The sequence below is a fragment of the Hemicordylus capensis genome, chromosome 6 (genome assembly GCF_027244095.1).
Source record: "Hemicordylus capensis ecotype Gifberg chromosome 6, rHemCap1.1.pri, whole genome shotgun sequence".
Taxonomy (NCBI): domain Eukaryota; kingdom Metazoa; phylum Chordata; class Lepidosauria; order Squamata; family Cordylidae; genus Hemicordylus; species Hemicordylus capensis.
Genome location: NC_069662.1, coordinates 49,827,079 through 49,849,889, shown reverse-complemented (window position 1 = coordinate 49,849,889; position 22,811 = coordinate 49,827,079). Strand labels below are relative to the sequence as shown.

General features: G+C 44.0%; 1 protein-coding gene across 13 annotated transcripts in view; it reads left to right on the top strand.

Annotated features, from left to right (window-relative positions):
- Window positions 1-22,811, top strand: part of LOC128330410 (microtubule-associated protein tau-like) — a 167,752-nt gene that overhangs the window by 98,095 nt on the left and 46,846 nt on the right. For all 13 annotated transcript variants that reach the window (XM_053263264.1, XM_053263270.1, XM_053263263.1 and 10 more), the window contains 3 exons: window positions 1,394-1,526; window positions 11,486-11,539; window positions 15,432-15,697. In XM_053263264.1, the coding sequence (XP_053119239.1) occupies window positions 1,394-1,526; window positions 11,486-11,539; window positions 15,432-15,697 (453 nt within the window). The remainder of the gene's footprint in view (window positions 1-1,393; window positions 1,527-11,485; window positions 11,540-15,431; window positions 15,698-22,811) is intronic.

The following is a 22,811-nucleotide window of genomic DNA, read 5'->3' as shown; positions in this document are numbered from 1 at the left end:
GCCAGTGGACTTCTATAGCAGAGCTAAAAATCTAACAAACTGCCTTGCAATGCATTTAAATAACTCTAATTCATTTTGAGCAACGCCAAGGAAACTGGCACTTGATATATTGATGTGTTTGCTTGAGATGTAGCTGTTGGATAATACTGTAATGCAGGGAAGAAATGAAATGTTTCTTTTAACCAATGATGGGTTGATTCAGATGACTGAACAAACCATGGTTTGTTCAGTTCTGGAAGTTGCTTGAAATCACTTTACCCCCTTCCCTCTTTAGCTCACATGTCATTAACATCCTTCACGAACCAGGATATGAAACTGAAATGCTTCACTTTCTGCTTTGTGAACCTTAGTTAAACCACAGCTCACAGCCAGCTCTAAATAAGCTTGCAAAGCCATGGTTTAAACAATTCAAAATGTCAGTGCCCGAGCTCTGTGCCAGCTGGGTGTGGGGGGAGCAGGCCTGGGGGACTTCAAAACATGTTCCCGATCAAAACAAACCATGGTATGTTGATCATGTGAACCATTCCATTGTCTCTTCAGCTTAAATTCTTCTTTATTCTCATTTTAATGTCCATGTTTGTTTTCTGGGCATTGCCTGCATATTAGATTTTCCACATGACAGAAGTAATTCAATATTCTCACACTCATTCCTGCATTTGCTATGAAGGGCTGGGGTGATGTAATGTGAAATATTTATTCAACAGTCAAGTATTTATGTCTGTAACTAAATATCAAAATGCCATGCTTTAGAAAGGAGACATGAAAATGCATGGTTGGAGTAGTATTGGTATAAATATTTAACTCATGGGCATCATTTGGATTACATAACAATATTATGGCAGGGTATCTGTTCTAAAGCCTGTGTGCTTGGGAGGTAAGCGGCAAAGTTTCTACTTCCTCAGTGCTACTCCAGGAGTACAGTATTGCCACTGTGGCAGAAGGGACAATGTTAGAAGAAGGGTTTCATAGACTCGGGAGTAAATGATGCTTAATTAGTACCTAGTCCTGCAGCTAGAATTGGAGATGAGTTAATCTTTCTTAGAATCCTGAGGCTTAGGCTGGAAATGAGTAAATAAAGGAGGAGAGATTTCCTCAGTAATTTCCTTTCCTTTTTCAGGTCTTTTCAGAGCCCCTGGTGGCGCAGTGGTAAAACTGCCGCCCTGTAACCAGAAGGTTACAAGTTCAATCCTGACCAGGGGCTCAAGGTTGACTCAGCCTTCCATCCTTCCGAGGTCGGTAAAATGAGTACCCAGAATGTTGGGGGGCAATATGCTAAATCATTGTAAACCGCTTAGAGAGCTTCCAGCTATAGAGCGGTATATAAATGTAAGTGCTATTGCTATTGCTATTGAGCAGTGTAATAAACATTACCCTTCCCCAATTCTGTCATTAGGGTCTGGATATGAAAAGCTCAACAAAGATAGCTACTCCACGTCCTGCTATGGCACAGAACCAGAAAAGCCCGGCCAGTGTTTCCCGGATCCCTGCCAAAACTCCCACCATTCCCAAGACACCACCAAGCCTAGGTAAGAGGAAATATTTGTTGTGTGGGGGGGATTGGAGTAATTTCACAAAGGCAAAGATCTACTCCAGATGTACTGGGTTCTTCAACATGTTCTCTGTCTTTTATGCCTATGAGCTTTGCACATGTACAGAGACCACATCAGGAACCTTGCAAGCTGCTGCTTCTCTCTTAGCAGTTTGGTGGGAACCCTGCCCTCACTCCCTATTTGTGACTGTGCCTCTCCTCACTCTCCACAGTCTTTCACCATCTGCCATTCAGTTGATTTCATCAGGCATTCCTCTGAGCTTCTTGATTAAAAAAATAGTTATCCCTCTTTCTCTAACCCCCCCCCACTTAATTTATTCAGTTTTTCACTTTACTGTTTGTGTCTTTGTTTGTTTCTTCTTCCCTCCACCCCCTTTTATCAGTGTCTCTATCTCATACGGGACAGAGAGAGAAATATTTCTGCCTTCATTATTTGGCTGGTAAAGTCACATCTTAAAAGTATGTATGGTGTGGAGCCAAACTACCCATGTCTGATGGACACAGCAAGTGCTTTTGTCTCAGCAAGGCACATGTTGTTGAAACCTGCGCTCACTGTTTAAAATTTACAAAGCAGATGTGAATGAACCAGGCTTCTAGGCTTCGCTCATCACTTTGGGAGCAGCCTCTGTGATAGCCTCAGAGCCTCCCAGTTGCCAAATCCACAACTGTGTGTTTCTCCAGTCCCTCTAAATGCATTGGAAACCCATACTTTAGAAAGAGATCAAGTTCAGGTGTCAAGGCAGTCACCTAATCTTCCTAGTGTACCTACTGCATCAGTACCACAGGAGACCATGTGCCTGACATAATTGCTAGTTTTGGAATTAGCAACCTTATCAGTTCTGAAAGGATCTTTGATCCCATCAGCTTCTCAGGATCCGCCACTAAAGAAAAAGAAGGGAATCCTGACAATCTGTTGCCAGAAAGCTAAAACTAAATCTCTAGTGCCACTGCCAGCAGGACAACATTTACCTAAAATTCACAAGAGGGAGATGGCTTCGGAACTGAACACGATCCCAGAGAAGATTAAGACGGCGATGATGACTTGGCAATCTGAGACAACTCTACAATTTTGGATGCCGGTTGAGGTTCAGTCAACAAGTCCAAAGAACATTGCTTCTGACCCCATGGAGCCCGAAGAGACTCAGCATGATCACAACTTCATACCTCCGACCTCGCCTTAAAGTGGATCACCTGATTACCAGGCATTGCCAGACCTTTGCCCTGACTGACCTCATTCTCCTGAACCATGCAAACTTGACTCTGATTCTAGTGGTCATTGTGATCCATGGGATTGACAGCCTTGCCAACCCCTGCTTGGGTTCAGTTGAATACCTTGAGCCCCGGGACAGAGAGCACACATACACCAAACATCGGGATAGACAGGAGTGCTTGGAACATTACTATAATCATCTATTTCTATCGTGGGAAGAAAGATACAAAAGTTCTTCTCTGGACTCCTGCTGTTTGGATTACTGTGATAACGATAGTTACTGTGAGAGAAACCGCTATGTTTATGGTCAGTACCGAGAATAGTTTCAGTCCTGAGAGGAAGATATCTATCTAGAAGATTCCTACAGACATCACCCCACTCGCTACCACAGGGATTCTCTAATGAGGTTAATTGATTACTGTGGGAAGAAGCATGTTCTCTTTTGCAAAGGAGGATATAGAGAAGGTCCTCTGAACACTACAGAGGGATTCTACTCCCCATACTTCACCATACCAAAACACGATGGGAGATTGTGCCTAATTTTGGACCTGCGGAAGCGAAACAGTTACATCGTATACAAGCAGTTTCACATGGTCGCCATTCATACCATCTTGTCTCTACTTCAAAAGGGAATGTGTATTGCCTCCCTAGATCTAAAATATGCCTATTATCACATTTCCATACATCCCCAGCATTTGAAGTTTCTGTGTTTCAAAGTTGGCACAGATGTGTATCTCTTCCCTTTGGATTTGCCTGCTCCCCCAGGGTCTTCACAAAGTGTATTGCACCGGTCATTGCTTATCTACAACAGCGCAACATCTAGATATTCCCATTTCTAGACAATTGGCTTATAACAGGAGATCCACCAAGGGCCACATCTGTTGCCATTCAAAAACATACAACTCTTATAAGATCTAGTCTGCAAATAATCTGCAAGAAGTCACACCTCACCCCTACAAAGCAGATTCATTTTCTAAGCCTTATGTTCGATTCCAGGCAGACTCGAATCTTCCTCTCAAAAAAGTGAATCACCCTAGCCAGGCAGGTAGCCTCAGAGGGACTTCACACAGCAAGGACTCTCCAACTCCTCCTGGACTGCATGGAAGCTGTCACCTATGTTATTCCTCTCTCACACCTCAAGAGGTGCCCTCTGCAACGTTGGTTCCTGGACAATTTCTGTCTCCAAAGAGATTCCCAGGGATTGCAACTTTATCCATCCAAAGAAGTCAGACATACGGTGACTTGGTGGACTCATATTCATCACTTGACAAAAGGGGCTCCCTCTCACCCTCTTACCTCAAAGCTTGTTCTGATCACAAATGCATCAGAACAGGGCTGGGGTGCATACTTAAACAATTTGCACCTACAGGGACATTGGCATGGGACCAAAAGCTCCAGACACACAAACTATCTAGAGTTGCTCACAATATTCTAGGCGGTGAAGGCATTCTTATCACTCCTTTGAGGTTTACCAATAATGATTTAGACCAACAACACTACTGCCAAGGCATACATAAACAGACACGGAGGTATGGGTTCCTGGACTCTTCTTGAGCTATAAACAGATCTCGGGCTTTGGTGCATAAGACGGGATCACCCTGCAGGTTATCTACATTTAGGATCATGCCGATCTCCAGGCAAATGCTCTTAGTAGATCACAAATCATAACACAAGAATGAATTCTAGACAAGATGGCAATTGACATATCATATATTTAAACGGTGGGAAACTCCAATAGTAGATGTCTTTGCGACAGCAGCAAACAAACAGTGCTTGTGCTCCAGAGCAGAGAGGAGCAGAAATTCCCTAGGGGAATCTGCCTTGTAGGGGTGAGGTGTGACTTCTTGTAGATTATTTGCAGACTAAATCTTATAAGAGTTGTATGGGGTTTTTTTTTTGAATGGCAACAGATGTGGCCCTTGGTGGACATGATTTTTTAATTTCATGGGCACTTCAATGTACTTACCTTTCCTCACCGGTTCCCCGTTACCAAAGGTACTCATAAAGATACATACTGAGAGAACAAACTGCATACAAATGTGCTGTGGTGGCCTCAACACCCATGGTTTCCAGGTCTGAAACTCCTAGCTGACTACATACACTTACCATTACACAACCGCCTCTTATTGCAGGCAAAATTCTCCATGCAGATATTTAGTCTCTTCCTCTCTCATAATGGAAGATACATGTGTGTTCCCTTGCGAACTTCAGGAAGTCCTGACAGCAGTCTGTAAGCCTGCAACAATAAAGTATTACAGTCAGAAATTGAGATGTTTTCTTAAGTTTGCTGAGTCTCAGAACTTCAGTATAGTCTCTCTTTCCATGCAACAGATATGTTCATACATGCTTCTTTTAAAAACACACAGGCATGCAGAACTCCTCCTTAAACATACATCTTGCTGCCAAGTCTCACACACCTCTCAACAAGGGCATTCTTGCTTCCAGAATCCAATTCTAAAGCAATTCCTGAAGGGACTTCTGCATCTACGTCTGGATGCCCCTATTATGGCCCTGGCTTGGTATCTCTCTGGTGCTTTCCTACTTGATAAAGCAAACCTTCGAACCCTTGGCCACCATTGACTTATTGCTTGCCTGGAAGGTAGCCTATTTAGTAGTGATCACCTCTGTTTGAAGAGTAAGTAAACTCAGAGCATTGTGCATAGATGTGCCCTACCTTAACTTCCATAAAGAAAAGGGGGTTCTGAGGCCAGATATTCAACTCTTACCCAAGGTAGTCTCCTTGTTCCATCATTTATAACCTGTCAACTTATCTGTATTTTGTTCCCCCAAATCCAGCTTCCAGGGTAGAACAACACTTATACTTGTTAGATGTCCAGGCTTTAGCCTTTGATGTTCAACGTTCCACCTCTTGGAGAAAGTTCCAACGTCCTGTTCATCTCTTATGAAGGCCCACAGAAAGGATCACAAATTTCCTCCCAAAGCCTTTCTAAGAGAATAGTATACACCAGTGTTTAATGTTTTTGGAGTCATGGAGCAGTACATTCTTTGTGTGCAGTTTCCTGGATCAGCAGTTAATATAAGAGTCACCTCCCATCCCACCCCAGGCCCCCCAAAACAATTTTGGGCCAGTAGGGGCCACCACTGGAAGCTTTCTGAAGCTCATTTCCAGGCATCCTCATTGCTGGATAATGTTCATTTGAGGAAGCTAAATTAACGTTATCCAGCAACGAGGACTGCCTGCCTAGAAATGAGCTCTGGAGAGCTCGCCCAGGCTCTGTGGATCCCAGGCCCCGCCCCTCTACATGTGGCAAACTGGTACCCAACAGCTCATGGACCAGCACTGGTCCACAGACCAGTGTTTGAGAAACACTGGTACACTATTGAGCTCTGCTATAAGCTCAGAAAAAAGTCTTACACCTTCGATTAAGGCTCACTCTACCAGAGCCATGGCTGCATCAGTGGCTTTTGATAGGGAGGTACCCCTGGAAACCATCTGTCAAGCACGGGCTACACCAAATCACTTCATTCAGCACCATGCCCTGGATGCTCATGCACATCAGAATGCATGTTTTGGCAAAGCAGTTCTTCAGTCGTTCTTTGGCTAAAGATCCACTTCCCAGGTCTTTAGCCCAGTGTGCTGGCCACTTCCGGCACGACGCTGACTGGGGCAGCAAGGAGGTATGCTGCAGCCCCACGCCAGTGGTTTTGGAGAGAGCCCCGATGGGGCAGGTAAGAGCACCTTCCCTGCCCCTTAAAGGACCCCCCTGCCTCCAAACCAGTTTGTGCACATCCTACCTTTTATACATCCTCCCAACCTTCTCAGTGGAGTCTTATCTTCATGGCAAACTCCTAGACTGAGAAGAATGAGGAGAGGTGCAGCTGCGGATAGGGGTTAGGGGCATGGTTCCTGCCAAAATGCTATGGGGGAGAAAGAAGTTTGGAAGGTTCCTGACATGGTCTCTGCACATGCATAAAGCCCATAGGTGTAAAAGGACAGATGCCTACTAAAAGAACCAAAACTACAGGTTAGCAACCTGTTGATCTTTCTCACACTAAATATGAATGTGTCAAGACTTGTTTTATTTATTTCTCAAGAAAAAGTATTTGAAGTCCATCCTGCTCAGTGCATTCTTCTGTAGAGGTGATTGAAGAACTCTACCTACAGAGACAAATGTTCTAAAAAAGCCAAGGAGAGAATGACACAAAACTGATACAGCTTAATCCTTGCAAAGTTAAATTAACATGCACTTTGCATGGCCTGGTCATGACCCAGGCCACACAAATGGCCAGGGCACATGTTCAATGACCTCCAGAATGGCCACCGCCACTGGAGGAAGGGCCGGAATACTGAAAATGGGCCAAAACAGCTCTTGGAAGAGTGGGGGAAGGCCAGTGGTGGGGGGGGGGGGAGGTGGAAAAGGCAGAGACCCCCAGACCCAGCAGTGAGTGTTTTTGAGAAAGAAAAATAAACAAATTAACCTTGGAATCCCCCAGACTGGCTCAAATTTGAGCCGAGCTGGTGGCCTGTTTGTGGGGCATAAAACCAAACATGTCTGGTTTGGTTCGGAATCGAACTAAACATGTTTTCTGCACACCCCTATTTCTGAGATGTAAGCCAAGTAAAATGTCTTGCTTGCTTCCACCCCCAAAGGAAGTTGTGGTGGGCGGGGGGGGGGGTACAAGCCAGCCTCTTAGAATGATATTGCTCAAAGGTACCCTGGAGGTCTTGTAGTCCTACCTCCTGCTCAGTGCAGGAATCTGCTAATCTGTCTCATAAATACACAAAAACTAAATCTGTCTCATAAAGATAATAGGGATGTTCAAATTGATTCGGGTACAAATCGATTTGTACCCAAATCTACCTGATTCGGGTGATTTGGAGACAAAACAAATCACCCCTGTGGTCCATTGGCTAGATTCGGGTCCAAATCGAATCACGGCTGATTTGATTCAAGATTCATTCCCTTCTATTAATTCCCCCAGATTCTCAGGTTTTTTGTTTTTTTTTAAGCTAAGCTCTAGCCCTTGTAGAAGTGGAGTTTTGGAACAAAATGTGTGGTCACTATTTTTCAAGTGTTTGGATTCTTTGGTGTATAATAACTTTCCCTCAATGAATCCCTATAAGTATACATTACACACCTTCATTTCTTCTATTCATTTTGACTGTCTTTTCGACAGTGCCAACTGTCAACTACCATGTGCCAACTACAGCCCACTCCCACCTGCAAGGCAGTGGGGTACTACTTAGTTTATGTTCTAGGATTTTTTTCAAGTGTTTAGGCTCTTTGGTGTCTAATAACCTTTCCTCATAATGAATCCCTATGAGGATTCATTCAACTGCCATGTGCCAACTACACCCACACACACACACACCTCTGCAAGGCAGTAGGTACACTTTTTAATTTTTAGGAATATTGAAATGTTTAGATTCGTTGGTGTCTAATAACTTTTCCTCATAATGAATCCCTATGAGGATTCATTATACACCAAAGAGTCTAAACACCTCAAAAATTCCTAAAATATAAACTGAGCACCCAATGGCTTGTTGGTTGTAGGTAGTTGGCACATGGGATGCCACTAATTCCCACCCCCACCTGCAAAGCAGTGGGGTCAAAATGAGCAGAAGAAATGAAGGTGTGTAATGAAGAAACCAAAGGATCTAAACACTTCAAAAATATCTAAGAAATAAACTGAGTACCCCAGTGTGTGTGTGGGGGGGGGGGTGGCACAGTGGCGGTGGCGTGTAGTTGACACATGGCAATTGACAGTTGGCACTGTCCAATGATAGTCAAAATGAACAGAAGAAATGAAAGTATATAATGAATCCACATAGGGATTCATTATGAGGAAAAGTTATTAGACACCAACGAATCTAAACATTTAAATATTCCTAAAAATTAAAATGAGTACCTACTGCCTTGCAGAGGTGTGTGTGTGTGTGTAGTTGGCACATGGTAGTTGACAGTTGGCACTTTGCAGTGACAGTCAAAATGAACAGAAGAAATGCAGGTGTGCATTGAATCCTCATAGGGATTCATTATGAGGAAAAGTTATTATACACCAAAGAATCCAAACACTTGAAAAGTGACTGCACATTTTGCTCCATAACTCCACTTCTACAAGAGCTAGAGCTTAGCTTTTTTTTTTTTAAATGAAAGCTGGGGATCCGTTTTAGGGTTAGTGATGTCAACTTCAAATCCCCATTGTTTCCTATGGCAGAAATGTTCAAAATCAATAAAAGATAAACAAATTCATTAAAAATCAACCAAGTGTCCTACTGCCTTGAAATTTGGGTTTTAGGTGGCACCCATTGGGACCTACCCACCACCCAGATTTGGTGCCCCTAGGACCTTGTTAAATGATCTGAATCGGTCCGAATCCAAATTGAATTGAAGCAAATACAAATTGAATCGGGGGTGATTTGGAGGGGGTAGATTTGGATACAAAACAAATCAGGGGTGATTTGTTTTGGACACAAATCAAATAAAAAAAAATAGATTTGTGCACATTCCCAAAAGACAATGACTGAAAACAGCATTCTCTATAGCAGTGGCATGCCTCCACAGAATCAGAAGCTCCTTTAACAGCCATGAGCTGAAACTCTACTAATACCTGTGGTCTTTTAAGAAGAGGTGGGTTTGACATCATCTAGGAAAGGCCAGTACAGCTTTAAACATCACTACAGTTTATTCCATAACAGCAAAGCAGTAGCACAAAAAGGCCTTTCTTTTTGCCTAGATGTCCAGACCTCCTATATCGTTGACACCCAGAGCTGCCCCACTCACCTCTGCAGTGTAAATAGCTGATGCCTTTGCCTAAAATCTATCTATCTATCTATCTATCTATCTATCTATCTATCTATCTATCTATCTATCTATCGCTGAACTGAATGCAAATAAAGCAGCAATTTTGATGGATTTTGATTTCTTGAGAGGGTTCTACCCAATTTGGTATTGTGGGGAGGGCTAAACAAGTGTAATAATTCCTAGAAAATGCCTAAAGAATTTTGAGGGATTACTGCAAAGTGGCGGCGGCAATCTGACTTTGCTGCTGCTTCTGCTTATTGCCACATCTCTGAGAGTTGTAGCAGCTCTGATAACCTCCACAATGGCTGACTCCTACCAGCCCCTTTTTATTTTTACGTGCACATGGAAAACTCTGTGACATAACTGAAGTAATTCCTGGTGTATACTTAGTAAAGCAAAAGAGCACGTGGGGGCTGCCAGATTTATTTATTTTAAACATTGTAGAATAGTTTCCAAGTGCCTTTGAGGTTTTCCGCTTAAAAAACACAAATGATTGAGGATTTTAAACAAATGACTGTCAGGCTTTTAGTTTATAGTTTTAAAGCTTCAGTTTTAGAGTTTTTATTGTATTTTAAATTGTTTTAATTATGTTAATGTTTTAATGGTTTTATATTGTGGACTGCCAGGGACTTTTTTGTATGGGTCGGTATATAAATGTACTAAATAAAGAAGCTGCCTGCTAGTAGTATTTTCAGCACTTCAAGCACTGCAGCCACTGTTGTCCTCAAGAGGCATGATATATAAAAAGAACAAACTGTGGTAAGTGACTCAAAATTCCAAATCTTTAGAAATTTGCTGCCCCCTGAAAAATTGCTGACAGCTAATCAGGTGGCAAAAATGGAGAACACTTATTCAGAAGGGCTCTCTAGGAGCTAACTCTCAAGCAGTGTTTCTTGTGGCTATCGCTTCAGTCTGTAGATTTTGGAGCCTGGGGTTCTATCAGCCAATAAGGCCCTATGTGGCTTCTATAAGGACAGAAGGGTGTTGAGGCCAGGTCCTTCCTTCACATCCGAAGTAACATTCCACAAGTGACAGATGTTCCTCCTTTCCAAACACACTTCATCCCAAGAGTGGGGAAATGCATACACTGGGTCTTCTAAGGCTCTGAGATTACGTCAGAGAAGTTGGGAGGAATATACCAAAACCCACAAATTCCAGATACCTTTATAATAAGCTGTTACTATGCAGTTGGTCATTAGGATGTGTTGCTTCTCAGGAAATTGCTGCCAGCTTGTTAAAGATGTGGTTGCTTCTGCAGTTCTGAGGGCATAGAAATTAGTCTCTTGAAGGACTTGTATAGGGCAGTTGGGTACAGAGCACAACCTTTAAAAGACATCAAATAGACATTCTTGGTTGAAACAGCATTTGACAGGATGATGTGTCAGAGAGCAGTGCACACATTATCTACAAGCTGCTGGTTATGGGACTAGCCCTAAGGCTGACACTGCTTTTGTACATATCAGATGTAAAGACTGGCTCCTACAGCCAACTCAGCAGAATGGGAATTTACAGGTAAGCAACATTTCCCTTTCTCTGAGGCAACAGAAAAAAGTTAGTTGCTCCACCCTAGTTTCTGAACCAAGCAGCTCAGTTCTGAGATCTAGGAGATTAGAAAGTTCTAACTTTCTGGGATCTCCTTAATATATTTTAGTGTTTGTGTGTGTGTTTTCCCCAGAAATGTACTGAGTAGGCTATGTTTAATAACAATGAGAGGTTTTAGCTTGCTGCCCTTCCCTTTGGTATCCTAGCAACTTGTCTTGCCTGTAGTCAAGAGAAGGTATCCCAAATATAACTACCTTTCTACTGAGAACGGGAATTTGTAGGTAAGCAAAATTTCCTTTTAATGTGATATTTGTTCCACTGTTGTATGGTTGCTTCTGCTTACCTGAGAGCAGATAGCTCTTTTTAAAGTGTATAGCTTAACTGATTATACTTGAAGGATTATTTTTGTTCTTTCAGCTGCCAAGAAGGAGCAGAGAAGGCCCCCTAACACAGCAGCAAAATCTGAGAGAGGTAAATAAATAAATAAATGCTCCATTCTCTCCATTCCTTAAATGAATGAATGAATAAATAAATAATACAAGTCATTGACTTAGTCATTTGTCATTGACCTAAAACCTTGGCAAATCCATGATATTTACATTGCACTTTCTTGAAGGGAAAATATTACCATGTTTGTTAAAATAATATTTACCCCACTTTTCTTTTGGAAAGATTTCCAAAGTGACTACCAGTAATGATGGATACAGTTTAAAATACAGCACAATGTACCTTTTAAAAAATGTACAAATCTCATTTTTTTTCATTCACACCCACCCACCTACCTATCTACCCACCCAACCACCAGAGTAGGTGAATAGCAGTAAATCGGTTAGCCAGCATTTTCCTCAAAGGCTCTCTGAAATGTCCAAATGTTTGCTTCCTATCCAAGAGGGAAGTAGCAGTGATGGCAGGTGGACCTCTTCCTCAAATTCTATAGTGATTCCATGGGCATTCCATAGCCGTGGCACTGTGACAGAAAAGGCCCTATCCTGGATGTCAACCTATCACAACTCCAATAGTGAGAAGACATGGAACAAGGCCTCATATTGATCTGTGTGTGTGGATGGGTACTTACAGAAAGAAATAGGCTTGATATATGATCCAAGACTGCTTAGGGCTTTTAAGGTCCAAACTATCACTTCTGAATTGAACCTAGAAACAAACTGGAAGCCAATGAAGTTGAAACAAGAGTGGAATTGATTGTGCTGTTCAGCAAGCTCCAATTAGTATTCTGGCGTTTTCATCTTAAATCAGCTGGTTTTGGCATGCTTTTCATAGGCAGCCTCATATTGAGTGCATTATGGAAATCCATTCTGGATGACTGGAGGAAAGGAAGGAAGTGTTATAAGGGAGGTTCTACGGAGTGAAGAAGCAAGATAGAAAAAGTATTGACGCTTTTGAACTTTGGTCCTGGACAGGGGCATAGCAAGGTTGGAGTGGGCCCAGAGACAAGATTTTAAAATGCCCCCCCACCCACTGAAGCTCAGCTCATGAAGTAAAGAAATCTTAAATGAGGCTGAATAGTGGTAACAAAAAACATAGTAATCTCTCTCTCTCTCTCTCTCTCTCTCCCTCCCTCCCTCCCTCCATATCCCCTATGTGCCACAATAGAACATATTCCTAAATTATTTTTTTAAGGTTTTGTAACTGTGGATGGTGTGCAAGTCATTTAATGGTACTAGAGAGAGACATGCTGTTCTGGTAGCTCCAGGTCTTAACACTCACATCAATTTCAGAGGATGAATACAACTGAAGCAAGCTCGGGCGGGTGTGCGCCTGGGGGAGTAAGTCATGTGACTTGCCCCTGGTGCTGGAGAGGACTACCATGGACAGCCAGGAAAACAAACCAATGGATCATAGAACAAATCAGTCCAGAATCTTCATTCGAGGCACAAAAGACCAGGCTCAAACTATCATACTTCGGACACATTTTGCAAAAACCCAGCTCCCTTGAGAAGTCCATAATGCTGGGAAATAGTTGAAGGAAAGAGAAGAAGAGGATGGCCAGCAGCAAGGTGGATGCACCCGATGTACCCCTTAGGGCAGGGTTTCTTAACCTTGGGCCCCCAGATGTTGTTGGACTACAACTCCCAGAATCCCCGGACATGGCCTTTTTGGTTGGGGATTTTGGGAGTTGTCCAACAACATCTGGGGCCCAAGGTCAAGAAACCTTGCCTTAGCGAACAGTGACCGTAGTGCGATCAAATTCAGCATACATGCGTGGAGAGAATCACCAAGGGGGTCTAACACAGATACTTTTAAATTTCAGAAGAGGAAACTTCTCTAAAATGAGGAGTATGGTGAAAATAAAACTGAAAGGGGAAATCTGTAGAGTCACTTCACTCCAGAATGCATGGTGTTTACTCAAAACCACAATACTAGAAGCCCAGTTAGAATATGTACCAAAAAGGAGAAAAGGTATCACTAAGTCCAGGAGGATGCCAGCATGGCTAACAGGTAAAGTCAAGGGAGCCATAAAGGAGAAGACTTCCTTCCGAAATGGGAAGGCCTGTCCAAATGAAGAGAACAGAAAGGAACACAAACTCTGGCAAAAGAAATGCAAAGTGACAATATGGGAGGCAAAAAGAGAGTTTGAAGAATATTTAGCTAAAAGCATTAAGGGGAATAACAAAAACTTCTTTAAATATATCAGAAGCAGGAAACCTGCCAGGGAGGCTGTTGGACCATTAGACAATGAGGGAGTGAAAGGGATTATTAAGGAGGATATGGAGGTTGCAGAGAAACTAAATGAGTTCTTTGCATCTGTCTTACGGCAGAGGATACTGAACATATACCTGTTCTTGAACCAGGCTTTTGGGGGATGGAGGCTAATGAACTGAGTCAGATAGAAGTAACAAGAGTTGATGTTCTAAACTGTCTGGAAAAATTGAAGACTAGCAGATCGCCAGGGCCAGATGGCATCCATCCAAGAGTCCATAAAGAACTCAAGTGTGAAATTGTCGACCACCTTGCAAAAATATATAACTTATCCCTACAATCGGGCTCTGTACCAGAAGACTGGAAAGTAGCAAATGTAACACCGATTTTCAAAAAGGGATTCAGGGGCAATCTGGGAAATTACAGGCCGGTTAGCTTAAAGTCTGTTCCAGGCAAATTGATGGAAAGCATTCTCAAGGATAAAATTGTAAAGTACATAGAAGACAGGCCCTGCTGGGGGAGAACCAGCATGGCTTCTGCAAAGGCAAATCATGCCTCACGAACCTTTTGGAGTTCTTTGAGAGTGTCAGCAAGTGTGTGGATAAAGGTGATCCTGTTGACATAGTATACCTGGACTTCCAAAAAGCTTTCGACGAAGTTCCTCTTCAAAGACTATTGAGGAAACTTAGCAGGCATGGGATAAGGGGACAGGTATATGTGTGGATTGCTAACTGGTTGAAGGACAGGAAACAGAGGGTAGGGATAAATAGAGAGTTTTCACAAAGGGGGAAGTAAGAAGTGGGGTCTCCCAGGGATCTGTACTCGGACTGGTGCTTTTTAATTTATTCATAAATGATCTAGAAGTTGGGGCAAGCAGTGAGGTGGCCAAATTTGCAGATGATACCAAACTCTTTTGGGTAGTGAAATCCAAAACGGATTGTGAGGCGCTCCAAAAGGATCTCTCCAAACTGGGGGAGTGGCCGACAAAATGACAAATGCTGTTCAGTGTTGGCAAGTATAAAGTGTGATGCACATTGGGACAAAAAAACCCAACTTCAAGTATACACTGATGGGATCTGAGCTGTTGGTGACTGACCAGGAGAGAGATCTTGGGGTTGTGGTGGACAGCTCGTTGAAAATGTCGACTCAATGTGCGGCAGCTGTGAAAAAGGCCAATTCCATGCTAGGGATCAAAAATAAAACTGCTACTATCATAATGCCCTTATACCAAACTATGGTGTGGCCAGACTTGGAGTACTGCATACAATTCTGGTCACCACATCTAAAAAAGGACACTGTGGAACTGGAAAGGGTGCCGAAGAGGGCAACCAAGATGAACCAAGAGCACCTTTCTTATGAGGCAAGCCTACAAGACCTGGGGCTTTTTAGTTTAGGAAAAAGACGACTGAGGGGAGACATGATAGAAGTCTTTAAAATCATGCATGGTGTGGAGAAAGTGGATAGAGAGAAATTTTTCTCCCTCATATAACACTAGAACCAGGGGTCATCGCATGAAATTGATTCCCAGGAAATCTAGGACCAACCAACGGAAATACGTTTTCACGCACATTAGAGGCACACTCTGATGCACCTCTTTCTCTGATGAGTGTGGACCACTTAATGCTTATTGAACAGTAGAAAAGGTTATTTTGATTCAACAACTAACATACTGATTTACATATCGTGCTTTCATCTAAAATTGTAGGTGAACCAGTGAAGTCTGGAGACAGAAGTGGCTATAGCAGCCCTGGCTCTCCAGGAACCCCTGGCAGCCGCTCCCGCACACCCTCGCTGCCAACTCCACCAAACAGGGAGCCCAAGAAAGTGGCCGTGGTTCGCACACCACCAAAATCCCCTTCTTCTGCCAAGAGCCGCTTGCAGACAGCTCCCGTCCCCATGCCAGACCTGAAGAACATCAAGTCCAAGATCGGTTCCACTGACAACTTAAAGCATCAGCCAGGAGGTGGAAAGGTAAATCCAATGTGCACCATACATTTCCTGTGTGGGCAAATATGCAGTGTTGGACTTCAGTGGAGAATGTTTTCCCCATTGATCTGTACCAGCAGCTCAGTGGCCCACTTCTAATCTTACCTTTGTTCTCCACCCCTTCACCTCTGACAGCCATCTCTTTGACGTGCAAACACACTTCACACACAAGTACTGGGGTAGGCAGAGGTGGGAGGTTTTTTTCCTTCTCTCCACCTTGTGATGGAATTTGCATAAAGGCAAATTACTATATTACAATCAGTGGACTTAACTTCCCCCATCCCCTTTTCCTTTGGTGGGGGGGGCAGTTTATCATTGGAATAGGCAATGGCCCTGTTCAGGCATTATGCAAGTGGGGACACTGTACATAGTTACAGCATACCTAGGAGCGTAATAGGAAGCCCCATGCCTACTATGACATGTTAAAACCACACACCCTGCACTCCATGATTATAGCATTTGAGGAGACAAATGCTGTATTTCTGGAGTCTTCTCATGATTGGAAAACTAGGGTGCCCCATTGTTCTAATCATGGAGTGCATGATTAGAGTACATTTCTAATCATGGAGTGCACTCCAGGAGTACATTTGTCTCTTCAGCCAAATGATGTAATTGTGAGACCAGAGGGGTGGTGTTAAAGAAACTATTAGCATGTAGGTTTGTAGGGATGTGCGTGAACGGAAGTTTGTGCTCAGGTTCGGCACCAAGCCAACATCTGAACCAGTTTGGCACCGCTGGTGGGGAGTAGTGAGCAGGATCTTTAAAAAGGAGGAGAGGAGGTCCTTACCTGTTCTTTGTCACCCCATGCAGCTTTCTGCTGTGACTGCACTCCCCTCAAGAACCCGTGTACAGTGCCAACACACACATGGCACCTGCTCATGTCTGGACTCCGTGTGTGTGTGTGTCAGCAGCACCATGCTGACCATACAAATGGCATCCACGCATCCATGTGCATGCCAGCACCACACATGGGTTCTTGGGGAAAGCGCCAAGCAGGAAGCTGCATGGCGTGGTGGTGAACAGGTAAGGACCTGCTCTCCTTTTTAAAGAACCTGCCTCCCGTCCTCCCACTCCACCCCTGGTGATGCTGAACCAGTTTGGACCTTGTCCTAACAGGTTTGGCACAGAACCTGTGCACAAACCTCGGTTCATGCACACCCCAGAGGTGGGGCTTGCTCTTCGGGATTTTCATGGAGTCCACGAATAGAAGAGTGCATGAACAGGGCTAAAGAAATGAACATATGTGATAGACAGATGTAAGAATGTGAATCTTATTAAGGAAGTTGATGGAAGGTTGTGTATAAGAAGAGAAATTCATCTGTGTGCCCACATTAATGATATTTTCTGTGATCTTACATTTATAGTTTTGCAATAAAGTATATACAAAATAGGATATTTGCACATAGATGCAACTATGTAGCCTATTAGTATGCATTGAAGGATTTGTAGATTTGGACACTAATTGAACACTGGTACTAGAAGAGAATTAGAAAAGGACATCTTAAACTTCCTCTTAAAGCCAGAAAGGCAGGAGAGAAAACAGGATGGGAAGAAGCTGTTGTGGCCGCAAGTTCCGAGAAGTGCTGTTAGATGCCTCTTTGCAGCTTACATGGATGGTGATATAGCAGTTTTATTGGCTGCAACATTAAACTTGCTCTGCTGGAAAGAATGTCTTTGGTATTTCTTCATGGTCCCTGTGTCAGTCACACTGTTAGATTTTTGTGCCTACATGAAGCTTCATTGGGCTCTATCTAGAACTTTATTTCAGACCCTTTTGTGGTGCGAATGTCACCTCCTGATCTCAACCCCTAGCTGAGCAGAGGGCTCTAGTGTTCCTAGGAGTACTTGAAAGGCTCTCAGGGGCTACTCGGAGTCCTGCTGCCTTCCCACACAGCAGCTGGACCATTTTTCCCCATCTGAGAATCGCTGGCTTGAATTCAAAACATCCTCAGCTATGTGTCTGCTGCAGAAGGGGAGGGAGAAGGATGAAGACCCTTCTTCTCTGCTCCTGATTGGCTGACTATGTGCTGAAGCTTAACATATCCCTCCCTTCATCCTGACTGACAGGCTTCAGAAAACTAGCACTGAGTATTTCCATTAAAATTAATGGTGCATTAGTTTCAACAAGACTGCTTATGAGTAACTTCGTGTGGATGCTACAGGCTGTAGTAGCCTGTCTCCCCTATCTATCTATCTATCTATTTATCTATCTATCTATCTATCAATCATATTTTTATACTATTTTATACTATATACTATAGTATATTTTTATACTATACATATTTTGAGACCACTCCCTTGTCATGGACAGATCATCACCTGGTGGGGTTTAGTTTGACTGCTCCGTCTGCCCTCTGCAGGGGTGATGGGCCGATTAAAATGGTCTGCCCCCGGAGGCTTATGGATCCGCTTGGATTCCAGACGGCCCTTGGGGAGTTTCCAGTGTCCAGAGCTGGTGACCCTGTCGAGGCCTTGGTTGATCTCTGGAATGGAGAGATGGCCCGGGCTGTCGACACGGTTGCCCCCAAACACCCTCTCCGGCTTGGTGGAGCCCAAGGAGCCCGTTCTGCTCCTTGGTTTTCCTCAGAGCTTAGGGCGATGAAGCAACTCAGACGACGGCTGGAACGACGCTGGAGGAGTCGTCGTCACGAATCCGACCGAACACGGGCTAGAGCCCATTTTAGGGACTATGCCGTGGCGGTGGGGGTGGCGAAGAAATGCTTTTTCTCCGCCTCCATTGCGTCTGCTCAGTGCAGACAAACAGAGCTGTTTCGTGTGGTGAAAACCTTGCTCCACACATCCCCCTGGACAATGGGGGAGGAGTCATCTACAGCTCTTTGTGATCGGTTTGCCTGTCGCTTTGCAGATAAAGTCGCTTGCATCCGTGCTGACCTGGACTCCAGAGTTTTGACAGTTCCGGCAGACGTGCCTTTAGTACCATCTGGTCCCGTTGTTTTGGATTCTTTTTGGTTGGTGCGGCCTGAGGATGTGGACAAGATCCTGGGCAGTGTGCGGGCGACTTCGTGCGCTCTTGACCCTTGCCCTTCATGGCTAATAAAAGCTGCCAGGGAGGGGACAGGCAGGTGGCTGGAGGTGATCGTTAATGCTTCATTAAGGGAGGGCAGGATGCCATCATGCCTCAAGGAGGCGGTGGTAAGACCTCTATTAAAAAAGCCCTCCCTTGATCCCTCCAATCTGGACAACTATAGACCTGTGTCTAACCTTCCCTTTTTGGGCAAGGTGATGGAGCGTGTGGTGGCGACCCAGCTGCAGAGGGTCTTGGATGATACGGATTATCTGGACCCTTTTCAATCTGGCTTCCACCCCGGGTATGGGACTGAGACTGCCTTGGTCGCTCTAGTGGATGACCTACGCTGGGAACTAGACAGGGGGAATGTGTCCCTGTTGGTTCTGCTGGACCTCTCGGCGGCGTTCAATACCATCGACCATGGTATCCTTCTGGGCCGCCTCTCAAGTATGGGAATCGGAGGCACTGCATTGTGGTGGTTCCGGTCCTTTCTTGAGGGGAGGGTCCAGAAGGTGGTGCTGGGGGACTACTGCTCGGCCCCGTGGCCGTTGGCCTGTGGGGTCCTGCAGGGATGGGTCTTGTCCCCCATGCTGTTTAACATCTACATGAAGCCGCTGGGAGAGGTCATCCAGGGATTTGGACTGAGTTGTCAGCGATATGCGGATGACACTCAGCTCTATCTCTCCTTGTCATCTGATCCTAGGGAGGCGGTGGATGTCCTGAATCGGGGGCTGGAGGCCGTGATGGGTTGGATGTGGGCTAACAAACTGAAATTGAATCCGGATAAGACGGAGGTACTGTTGGTCAGTAGGAGAGCCAATCGGGATGAGGAGATTTTACCGGTTCTGAATGGGGTTGCACTCCCCTTGAAGGAGCAAGTACGCAGCTTGGGGGTACTACTGGACCCGGCTCTGCTTTTGGAAGCTCAGGTGGAGGCGGTGGCCAGGGGTGCCTTTGCACAGCTTCGGCTGGTGCGCCAGCTGCGTCCCTTTCTCGAGAAGGCAGATCTGGCCACGGTTACCCACGCCTTAGTCACGTCGCGGCTGGATTACTGTAACGCGCTCTACGTGGGGCTGCCCTTGAAGAATATCCGGAAACTGCAGCTAGTGCAAAACGCGGCAGCGAGGGTTTTATCCAGAGCTGCCTGTTGGGAACATATCACCCCCATTTTGAAAGAGCTGCACTGGCTACCGGTACGTTTCCGGGTCCAATTCAGGGTGCTGGTTTTGACCTTTAAAGCCCTAAACGGTTTGGGCCCAGGGTATTTGAGGGACCGCCTGCTCCCAAGGGTTGCTGCCCGCTTGACGAGGACATCTGAGGGGGCCCTGCTCCGGGTGCCGACAATGAGAGAGGCCCGGCTGTCGTGCACTCGGGACAGGGCCTTCTCTGTTGCTGCCCCCAGACGCTGGAATGCTCTCCCAGTGGCCATTCGTTCCTCGGACTCCATCACGGCTTTTAGAAAGCTTGTAAAGACTTGGCTTTTTACCCAGGCTTTTACATAATCGTTTTTACTGCTGCTTCTGGGTGTTTTTATCTGTTATATTGTTTTATGCCTGTTTTTATATGTTTTTATACTTTTAGTATGATGTTTTTATTGTATGTTTTTAACTTTTGTAAACCGCCTTGGGCTATCTTTTAACGAAAGGCAGTATAAAAATGCAAAAATAAAATAAATAAATAAAATAAATACTGCCTGATATGTACATCTGTAGGCAGTGTACAAATTTAAATATTTAAAAGTCAACACAGATTAAAATACATGACACAATAAAAACAATACTATAAAACAGTTATTAAAACAAATCATTAAAATTAATTCTAATTAAAAGCTTGCGAGAACAGGAGAATCTTAAGGGTCTTCCTGAAAACAAACAGAGAAGATGCTCCTATTTTAGCAGGGAGCATATTCTAAAGCATATCCCAACTATAACACTTAAATTAGTGTGTTTATGTATATATGTGTGTACACACACACGTGTACTCTTCTCACTTACCAGTAAGCAAACGTTATCAGTGTATTCTTACTTACTTACTGAAATGTTACAATTCTAAGACAGGCTACTACAATCACTGGCTGGCTTACATCCATACTAAGTGTTGCCGTTACGTTTCCGGGTGAAATACAAAGTGCTGGTTCTTATCTATAAAGCCCTTAATGGCTTAGGTCCAGGCTATCTAAGAGAGTGCCTCCTTGGTCATAAACCCTCCCGCTTGTTACGATCTTCTGGAGAGGTCCGGTTATGGATGCCACCGGCTCATTTGGTGGCGACCCATGACCGGGCTTTCTCTGTGGCTGCCCCAGGGCTTTGGAATATGCTTCCCACAGAAACAAGAGCATCTCCTCCTCTGTTTGTTTTCAGGAAGAACCTAAAGACTCTCCTGTTTTTGCAGGCTTTTAATTAGAATTAATTTTAATAATTTTAAATCTTATTTTAATACCTATTTTATTCCATTGTTTTTGTCTCTTTTAATTCGTAACTTTTAATTTCTTAAAATTTTATACACAGCCTAGAGATGTACATATAGAAAATATGTACATATAGAAACATATAGATGTACATATAGAAACATATAGATGTACGGTATAGAAATATGATCAATACATATATAAAATCATAAATAAATAAGTTACTTATTAGCAGTCTTATTGAAATTGAAATTCCTTTAATTTCAGTGGGAGTATTCAGTGCTAATTTTTTTGAAGCCTGTCAGTCAGGCTGAGGCAAGAGGTATGTTAAACTTCAGCATAAGGTCAGTCAATCAGGAGCGGAGGAGAAGGGTCTTCGTCCTCCTCCCTCCTTTTCTGGAGCAGACACAGCTGAAGATGCTTTAGCTTCAAATTGGCAATCCTCAGATGGAGAACAAGTGGCGCAGCTGCCTCATGGGGAGTCAGGAGGTCTCTGAGTACTGCATGTAACTCCTTCACGCTAGGTCACTACTCTTGTTAGGCCCACACTAGAATAGACAACTTTGACAGGGAAACTCTTTTGATCAAAAGACCGGTGACCCAACGGAGCATGTTCATAGACTCCAAATGATGGCCAAATTCATGAGTCTTGCTCATAGTTTGTGTATATTTGATGAGCCTAATCAATGATCTGGACCATCTTCAAGACAGCGACAATTGTCAGACTATTTTTCATCAGTCCACTTCTTCCAATCCAAAGCCTTTGTCCTGAAAGACTTAAGTCCACCACCTACACCGAGAGAGCATGAGTGGATTATCAAAAGGTCAGACTCAAACTTTTCCCTCTCCTCAGGGCATGAGAAGAGATAATGTCCGACAATTCAGTTCAATCAACCCATCATTCAGTCTTTATCACAGATATAGACCAGCATAAAGTATAAGTGATTACATATTACATATTAAAAGTATAAGTAGATATTAAAATCTGATAATTGGGTATTGACCATTGTGTGCTTAGATTACAAAATCACTCAGGACTCCCCTGTCCTTCTCTGGTATTCGAAGGACTATACCTACTCTGCAGGAGGTCTAGTCATTATTAGCCAAGGACATCATACAGAAATATATGTACAGAATTATGTACAGCAGGCTTCCCCAAACTGCGGCCCTCCAGATGTTGCTGAACTACAACTTCCAGCATACCCAGCCACAAAAAATTGTGTCTAGGGATGCTGGGAGTTGTAGTTCAGCAGCATCTGGAGGGCCGCAGTTTGGGGAAGCCTGATGTACAGAAATATACATAAAGGCTTTCTCTCCTGGTACTTCACAATCCCAAAGAGCAATGGGGGACATGGCCCCATTTTGGATCTCAGACAATTAAACAAATATATTGGATAACAGCATTTCCCAATGGTGACTCACTCACCAGATGCCTCTGGGGAGCCCACAGGCAAAAGATGAAGGTATTCCCCCTTTCCTGCTGTTGGTTCTCTGATACTGGTATTTAAAGGTATCCTGCTTCTGAGCCTGGAGGTAGCCTGTAGCCATCAAGACTAGTAGCCATTGATAGAAGTCCTCCATGAATTTGTCTAAGCTCCTTTTAAAGCCATCCCTTCAGCCACTTTTGAGATGAGGTGACAAGAACTGTATAAAGTACTCCAAAT